Below are 9,483 nucleotides of genomic sequence, written 5' to 3'. Positions count from 1 at the left end.
ATAGAGGTTGTACAGGGACAGACACCAGTGTTATCTAAGATGGAACTTTTCCATTAACTAGAAACGTTGGACAGTGAAGCTGGCAGCGTCCAAGGTCGCATCGCCGTGTGTGTTGAAGATCTCATTGAGGGCTTCGTACATCTGACGGAGCCTAGTCTAGGTGACAGCTGCTGCCTACTGGTTCTTCCCAGCTGGGGAATAACGTCTGTGGTGCTCCGCACCCTTGTTCAGATGACTAAATCACACTGCAGGATTGCTGACAGCAACTTTTAAAACAATGCTGTATTGCATGGAGTCCTGACATTCCTTTAAGACTATTTTAAGAGACATCTAGGAGGCAAATACAATTTGAACTTAACAAGAGACTGACCAAAACACTTAAAAGAGGGACGAGATGCCCACAGGGGTCATAAAAAAGCTCTAACTTATTCCTGGGAATCTAGAGAGAGCAGGCGTTAGGTGGGGCTCCTGAGTTCCACGCCCATTGGTATTTCTGGCTTGCCAGCTTCCCCAGCACCCAGTCTGGGTTACACAAAGCAGAAGGAAAACCCAGGGAGGAAACTCACCACCGTGTCTTTGGGCCCAGAGGTCCCTGGCCAGTCAGCCTTCTTTCTGCTGCTCAGTCTCTTACAATTGTTTCATAAATAGTATCCGGGGATTTTCGTTGTACTCAGTGAGAAAAATAAAGGAAAGTACACCTACTCCATTTTCTCTGGAAACAAAAGTTAAATGTATATTTTTCTTAACATTGCCGTATCTTTTTGCTGGTTGGCACTATTTATTTATCTTCCCTTTATTTTATCCATGATTTTTTATTTTATTTGAAGACTATCTCTGCATCTGGGGAGCTCCTCAGGCCTGGACCAGAATGCATCTCAGATTCATGGCCACGCTGGACCACAGCCTCATCTCTCATAAATGCTTCCCGGCACCTGCCACGGCCACAGAACGAGCCACAACTTTCCGAAGTCTGGTGTTTCCAGAAGTTGAGATCTCACCGCAGCCTACCTCCGGCCTCGGATAGTCACAATACCACCAGAAATGTGATCCATTTCTTGTTGGTTTGGTTTCGTTTTCTATTGCCATGAGCTCTGTGCCGGAAATACTCCCCCAAACTCTTGGTTCTACAGCATCTGAACCCACTCACTTAGCCAGTGGCAAACCAGGGCCGGCAGGGGCAGAGATCATCCCAGCCTGATGCCACCAAGCAGAGCACTCCCTGTGAGCCAAGGAAGGTGCCACAGAGGTTGACAGGAGCCCAACAGGCACCTGCTTCTTGCTTTTCCAAGAGAATAAGAGGCTCGAAGCTACAGCAGGGAAGAGCACCTTTAGAAGCCCCTACTTTTAGGCCCAGGCTATCCCACCCACTGACTGTTCAACAGAAAAGGAAGGAAGAAAACTGGATTAAATTGCTGGCATGTTAATTTGCAGATCTATCAACAGGCCACCTTCTCCAGGTGGCAGCCTTCCACTGTAGTAAGGATCCTTCCGCACACCAGGAAAGACGGGCTGCTTGTCTTGTGTTCGGATGCACCCAGCCCCGTCCTAAAGGGGACCCCATCCTGACCACCGGCAGAAATATCTAGGACCAAAGAAGAATAAAGACACTCCTGCCTGCCTTTGCACTTGACCGGTACATGTGGTGAACATTTTCTTCTTTCTCACAAATGGGTCCAGGGAAGGACACTTCAGGGTCACGAAGCAAGAATGCCAGATTGGCATTCTTTAAAATCTTTGAAAAGCAGAATTAAAATCAGGAAAAAAAATCAAAACAAACAGCCACAGCATGGATCCCCAGTGAACTCGCTATTGTCTATAGAACGAGGCCAGGGGTCAAATTTGCAAACCGCTTTGAATCCAGACGAGAGCTCTGACCCAAGACCATGATTCACATTACGCTGGGCGGCAAAGCCATATGCGTGTGCGTTCCCTATAGCACCTTAGAGAAGAGGTTGGCTGCGTGGGTGAGACAGGAATATATTAATTTCCTGGACACCGAGTTGACTAGGGAAAGATTAACAGGTCTGCGATACGGGAACGCTCTCCAATTTCTCCCCATGTGATACAGAGGAGGGATTGTTTGTGGTGCTGGTATGAGGCCGCACGAACTCACGGAGAGTGATGTTACAACGAACACAACATCTGGCCTGTTACTTGCTCGGGGCACTTCGGGAGAGCAGCAGGACACACATCCCCTGGAGGAGGGCACGGTTGGAATGAGCCCGAGCAAGTAAAGGTCTGGATCAAAGGCTGGTCACTTGCTGAAGTCAACTCCCTCCCACCCTTTGACTCTTGGTCAAGAGCTGTGCTGAGCTGGCCACGGCGGGGCTCGGGGACACTCGTAGCAGCACAGGGAAAGCATCAGGACTCCTCCTGCCTCTGCTAATAATGCCCACTGTGGATGACATTCTAGAGCATGTCGGGGAATTTCACTTCTTCCAGAAACAGACGTTCTTCCTCTTGGCTCTGCTCTCAGCTGCCTTCACCCCCATCTACGTGGGCATCGTCTTCCTGGGCTTCACCCCGGATCACCGCTGCCGGAGCCCCGGGGCGGCCGAGCTGAGCCGGCGATGCGGCTGGAGCCTGGCAGAGGAGCTCAACTACACGGTGCCCGGCGCGGGGGCCGCCGGCGAGGCCTTCCCCCGCCAGTGCCGCGGCTACGAGGTGGACTGGAACCACAGCGCCCTGGGCTGCGTGGAGCCGCTGGCCGGCCTGGCCGCCAACAGGAGCCACCTGCCGCTGGGGCCCTGTCGGCACGGCTGGGTGTACGACACGCCCGGCTCGTCCATCGTGACCGAGGTAAGTGAGTGTAAGACTTAGGTGAGGAGAAAGCCACTAGAGTAGCTTTTCGAGGAAGAAGCCAGGAAGGCCTGGTTCTTACGCTGTCTGGACATGCTCTTTGGGCTCAAAGGATCTTGTAAAATCCTAGTTTCCAACAAAAACACGCAGCCTCTTATTTGTCTGGAGTGTGAGTGAAGTAGTTAAACTTCATCGAATTCTGCCGCTCGTGATGCCAGCGCGCACGAGTTTCAGGGGTACGCAACAGACAAAAGCATCGCAGAATTCCTGGAAATAATTCCAGGAAAAGGACAATTTTCAAGCCTCCTCTTTTTTTTCTGGCAGCCCTCCATTCTGGCAGCATGACAGCTGAGAGCTCATGGAACTCACCTGAACGTTGCCTCAATGCGATGGGATATGTTTTTCTCTTGATGGCTGTTTTTCTCTCTTTGATCTGCTCAAAACGTTTGCATAAAACCATGTGGGGCTGGAGCTTTTGCTAAGACGCTATTCCTTTATTAAAAATTGCAGTCGGCATTAGCGTCTAATTATGAAGCCTCGTTTTAATAAATATAGAGAAAAAAAAGTGAAGACCTGCTTTTATTGGAGACAAAGCAAAACGGGAGGATGCAATTATTCTAAAAACCCAGAGGAAGCCACCTGCCTGGCTTAATTTCAAAGGACCGCCTGGGTAACGTGAAGACCTCCATATGAACAGACATTTAGGCAGAGGGTTCTCTTCCATCGTCTAATACTTGCATGAAAGCATAGATCCAGGTCAGAGATACAACACCGTACAATTTTTAGAGGCTATACAGCATGGCTTAATCTCATCCCTTCATACAGAGATGAGGAAGCTGAGGCCCAGAACAGAGAACAATCCTGCCCAAGGCCACAGTGTGAGAGCGTTAGCAGTTCACTCTAGAAATCGGATCCCCTCACTTCCGGGCCAGCACCTGTCCTTCCTGCAACACTGCATCTTGTTCCAAATGAGAGCAAACGTAACAGCAAAGACACTCCTGATTGCCCTGCTGTTAAAGAGACAGCAAAGAGAAGCTGAGCAGCCCAATTTCCTCGGGGCACCATTTCTATCCTATTTACACACCCATTTGCTTCTGTGTATTAAAGTTAGAAAGGGAAAGTGGGGGCACCCAGGTGGCTCAGTCGGTGAAGCATCTGCCTTCCGCTCGGGTCATGATCCCAGGGTCCTGGGATCGAGCCCTGCATGGAGCCCTGCATTGGGCTCCCTGCTCAGTGGGGAGTCTGCTTCTTCCTCTGCCCCCCCTTCTCTCTCTCTCTCTCTCAAATAAATAAAATCTTTAAAATATATATATTTAAAAAGAAAGGGAAAATGGGGCGTAAATGGAGTACTTACCTGATTTCAGTTGATTTAGCCAACAACAGAATTTGGCTTAATGACATAGTTCCAGAGGGAATGCTAGATAGATTGTGGGGTAAATCTTTGGTTGTGTAAAGAAAATTTATATAAGCAAGAGAACAGTGGGTTTATTGCCATGCCATTCAGCCACATCAGTTCAACGTGAGGATTATTCAGTGAGTTCCCCAGGGCTGAGTTGTGTCTAATAGGATTTTGTTTTCTCTCCTGACCCGGGAAATTTTTTGCCCCTCTGCAGTTTAACCTAGTGTGTGCCAATTCCTGGATGCTGGACCTGTTTCAGTCGGCTGTGAATGTAGGATTTTTTATCGGTTCTATGGGTATCGGCTACCTAGCAGACAGGTAGGTGCCATGCGAATGTGGTGGAAGTTTAGCAGTCCTGCAGGTCTGGGAATTGCTGGGGTTCACCTGCCCCTGCTTGAATAGCATCCTTTTCCCGAGCACAGAGACCGCGATTTCCTGACTTCGTGTCAGTTGTCTTGACAATTTGAGATTTCTTCTGCTGCTTTGATCAGCACGACAGATGTGAATATTTTCCAATTCCCTGGGGCCATAGAGGAATATTTCTACCTTAGGCAGCAGTTTTTCCTTGTGAGCTCTCCAGAAGCCTAGGGTCAGAAGGGAGAGTCATAGATGACTTGATCTCTTTTGTGATTCCCAATCATCATTCCCCCATCTGTGAGGCTGCAGGGCCCCTGAGCTCTCCCTCCTCTGCCTGCTTCTCTTATACCCAGAGCCAGCGTAGAATCCTTCTGCAGGTGTCCCTGCCTGGCCCTTGGCATTGCAGGAGTCCTGAACTGGGTCTCTGGGGCCAGATGTAATTATAGGTGTGGAACGCAGGATATAATCTGGTAAAAGGGAAACTGGGTCCATCTACACTGACAAAGGTAAATATCCACTTCCACAATGTCAGTATCCCTGGAGAAAGATGAGGGAAGACCTCTCCATGTAGAATGTATAGCAAATTGTGCTCTCAGGTGGCCGGTGTTTTCAGGGAGCTAGTTTTCAGTGCGTCGTACAAATCCAGCAGTGCCTGTATGTCTTATTTATCCGTCACTCTGTAACCCCAGATTCGCTGTGCTGAATGTTCCTTATAACAGGCATCTTTACCAGGTTGATGGCCAATTAGATATTTTTAGGAATCCTCAAAAGGGAAAGGAACAGAAAAATTTGCTTTTTGGTTGATACTTCAGCACTCATAATAGTATTTATTGGGTCTTGTCCGTGTGCCAGGCACCATGCTCAACTGTTCAGACAGGGTTATTCTCTTTAATAACCAGTCACCCGTGAGCTCGTGATATAGATCAATAGAATAAATATATATAATCTAACTTATTTAATACATTTATAATTTATTACAAAATATAAATATATATTTAATTCTGAAATAAATGGCAAACACACTTTATGGTGGTTGCCCTCCCCAACTTTATCTGTGATTCAAAGAAACCCAAACCTGTGAGCGTTATATTAAATGTAAATCAAATATTTTCTTTGATTATGCTGTACTGTCAGGCTGGAGGAACACTTGCACATGAGTTAAAGATTAATTACAATAGCTTAATCTATCCTCTTCTAGGCGCATCTGCAGTTTCACAGCCTAGGCCCCCCGCTGTGGCAGCAGGAGGGAGGGGGGCAGGGCAGTTGAGGCCACTGGGCCACAGGGCAGCTCTGTCCTTCACACCACTTCTCTGTCTGCTCAGCCTTCCTTCAAAGGTTCTTCCTTTGTGTGGGAGGCTTATGAGGTAAAGAGGAAGGTCATTGGCTTTTATTTATTTTGCCCCACAAGTGGGGTCTGTGGTTTGGAGATGACTCCGTACGTCGGGAGAGCTACCGGCAAGGGGCAGTCCGGAGTCTGCCTTGCTCCAGTGTGTCTGGACTGTTGGCTCCTCACCCCCTCTCCGTTCCCTCATTCCCTGTAAGGTGGAGATACTAACAGCTGCCAGGATGGAAGTGAGCAAACAGGTGACTGAGCTTCACAGCTGGTTAAGTAAATGAGTTAATTATTCTCATCCCACTCAAGGAGTAGGAGACCGGTTATAGGAGACAGCGCATTCCTGATTTATAATCCTCAGTCAATTATCCACCTTCTTGGATGACCTCATTATTTTGTTCCTATTGTTGAAATCTCCTATGCAAAGCTGATTACTCATTATTCTTCCCCCAAAAAAGATATCCAAACCTCCATTTCTTTTTCTTAAATTGTCTGAAGTTTGGGTGGTTGTTGCCTCTTCTTTTCTGTTCTACTCTGGTATGCATGTTGAGAGTGGGCAATAAGACAACAGCCAGTAGGTGAAAAAGAAAAGGCAAGTTATTTTTGCATACTTAATGCCTATTTCTGGACAATATTCAGATTTTATACAAGGGTACAAGAATCTCATGGAAACTCATTTTATGCTACAAATTAAACCAACATTAAATAAAATAGATTGTCTTCTATGACACTTCTGGAAAATATGAACCACAGTTGATTAGGGTATCTTTTAGAAGAAAACCAGAAGGATATTATGAAAAGGTTGTAAATAAGGATACAGAGGTTTACACTATGTCAACTTTCTGAAGGTCAGTTTGCAAATGGACAGGAGGAAGGAAGGATGAGCGTGTATTACAGAATTTGAAAATAAGCCTTTCATAATAGGTCTAATTTATATCATCATTCAAACCTCCTAAAGAATTTTTTGTAGTATCACCTGACACAAAAAAGTAATCTCTCACCAATTCCAGATTTGTTACTCCACTGATCAGTAATTATAATTCTGTTATTTAGTGACATGCCTGTAAAAGTTTAATGACTGGCTTTTTGAGTGATAAAGCCCTGATGTATAACATTTGCTGATTTCCATGGTGTACTTATTCCCACCATGGTCATTTCAAGCTACCAAGGTGAAGTCACTGAACACAGAGTTGGCTAGAAATATGTATCATTTTACAGTATTCCACTGTACAGATACAACAGATGGAGGTAAATAATCTCATGAGCATAGATAATGGTCAAACAAGTAAAATAATTAGGAAGCAATGTTTTGCATATTTCTTACACATGTTTTTAATATAAATTACTTAAGTGTGTGATTTAATTTTTAATAATGACTATGTTTAACAATTAGCTCACAAATTTTCTAAAAGCCTAAAAATCAACTCTCAAGAGCCAGCACCCACTGTCTATACTTCATGATGGAACTAGATCAGAGAAGAATCAAAGTCTCAGTGGGTCATTATCAAACTTACCCAACTATGTGAAATCTTCCCAAATAAGCTCTCCACCACCAGCTATGCGCCAGGCACTGTATTGGGCATCCAGATGTGTTGTATATCATTTAGGATCATAACAGCCTTTTAAAAATGATTTTCTTATCCCCAATTCGCAAATGAGGAAACTTTGTGAGATGAAAACAGTGCTTCCCAATGTTAATGTGCATATAAACCACACAGATCTTGTTAGAACTTTGATTCTGATCCAGCTGGTCTAGAGCGAGCTCAAGCCTGCGTTTCTAACCCCTCCCAGGTGATGCTGATAAGCTTGGGCCACACTGAGTAGCAAGTAGCTAACAGATTTATGAAGCCAACAGTACCGGAGTTCACCCCCCTCTCCTGTTTTATCTTTTTGTTTTCCATTTAACCACTTACTGTGGTTCTGTTGCAGGGAGAAGAAGTCTCAAACCACTATCCCAGGTCTCCAACATGCCTTCCAGCCATACCATATTTTTGTAATAACATTATGTCCTTATGTGGAACATGTACCCCACTAAAGTTTTTCTTCCCCATCATAGATTTGATTTTCTGAAGGTTTCCATTCTCTTGAGTTGCAATGGTAAATATACTCTCTTATCAGCCACAGGATTTTAACCATCTACAGGAGCATGACTAGTATGGTACGCCCCAAGTCAGCTTTGGAAGCTAGAGAGCTATCCCCTGAGCAAATGTTTATAAACTTCTCGAGGGTAAAGGAAGGGGTTTGGCCGGAGAACATGGGAAGAAAGGCTAAAATACTTTGTTGAGATGTCACTTTGGAAGACTTTGAATAAAAGGCCCAGGAGGTAGGGATGCCTGGGTGACTCAGTCGTTGAAGCATCCAGCTCTTGATTTCAACTCGGGTCATGATCTCAGGGTCGTGAGATTGAGCCCCACGTTGGGCTCTGTGCTCAGTGCAGTCTGCTTGTCTCTCTCCCTTTGCTCCTTTTCCCTTCTTGCTCTTTCTCTCTCTCAAAAAAAAGGCCAAGGGGGTGGATGTTTACAGTGGGGAAGAATTAACTGAGAATTAAGAAATGAATGGCCAAAACAGGATTTTAAGAAGTTTATCAGTTTGCATTAATTACTCGTGAGACTGCTTGATCTCTAAATTTCAGATTTAAAACATTCACATCCCAAGTAATTGTTACTGATGTTGTGGGTTATTTTCACATGGTCAGTTAATATAGAAATGATCGTTAGAACAAAGCTGCCTACAAGCAGAGCGGCTAGTAGAAAATGTTCAGCCACCATCGCATGTGCAAAGCAAATGCCATAAAACACTTGTGACTCTTCAGTTTGAAGTAGATAAGCAAAGACTAAATAAAAAACTGCTTTCTATGAAGAATCTTTAAAATATCCATTAATGGCCAACTAGGGTGTCTCTTAGAACAAAATGAGGGGGACATGATGACAATGTGAACAAGTTGTCCCTAGTCAACTTTCGGGGCGCCTGCCTTACAAACAGAAGGGAGGATATGGGGAAGACCAAGTGTCTAGCTCTTTACGTGTAATATCTCACTTAATCCTCTTGTCAGCTGGGTCAGATAGGTCTTTACCAGATGAGGAAATTGAGAAAGGTTGAGTAACTGGCCAACATCATAGTAAGTGGTAAAGCCAAGATTCAACCAGGTCTCTAAGTTTTCCCCTCCTCGGTGTCCTGGGACACTGTCCAGGTCCTTCAGCTGATGAAACACCAGTCCCTCAGACCAAAGGTGTGGAAGCTATCCTGCTGGGGTACTCCATGACAAAGACCCCCTCCCTCCGCAGCTGACACCAGAGTCCATTTCCACGGAGACATGCAAATAACACAAAGTCCTAAAGCCCTGTTGAAAACGCATGGGGGAGCACAAGAAACACTGAATTTTCTTTTTCCTGAAGCAAAAGTTTCTCTTGGGTGGGCAGTTGGTTGAGACTGTGGGTGCAAAAGCCCCCGCCCCTACGATGATGGAAGACCCAGACGGGCCCCTAGGGCATTCAGCACTGGGTGGCCTGGAAGCTGAGTACCCTCCACAGCGTGGGACTGAGAAGGTTCTCTAGCCCTGGGGTGAATGGGGCTCATTGTGTGTAGAATTTTCACA

At 45.7% G+C, this 9,483-nt stretch overlaps 1 protein-coding gene across 1 annotated transcript in view; it reads left to right on the top strand.

The window, feature by feature from the left end:
- The first annotated feature begins 2,388 nt into the window (after window positions 1-2,388).
- The window catches only part of LOC103660828 (solute carrier family 22 member 2), a 29,034-nt gene continuing 21,939 nt past the window's right edge, over window positions 2,389-9,483 (top strand). The window contains exons 1-2 of the mRNA XM_008688489.2: window positions 2,389-2,799; window positions 4,413-4,516. Of these exons, the coding sequence (XP_008686711.2) occupies window positions 2,389-2,799; window positions 4,413-4,516 (515 nt within the window). The remainder of the gene's footprint in view (window positions 2,800-4,412; window positions 4,517-9,483) is intronic.

Source organism: Ursus maritimus, unplaced genomic scaffold, assembly GCF_017311325.1.
Source record: "Ursus maritimus isolate PB19 unplaced genomic scaffold, ASM1731132v1 scaffold_13, whole genome shotgun sequence".
Taxonomy (NCBI): domain Eukaryota; kingdom Metazoa; phylum Chordata; class Mammalia; order Carnivora; family Ursidae; genus Ursus; species Ursus maritimus.
This window is presented reverse-complemented; position numbering and strand designations above follow the sequence as displayed.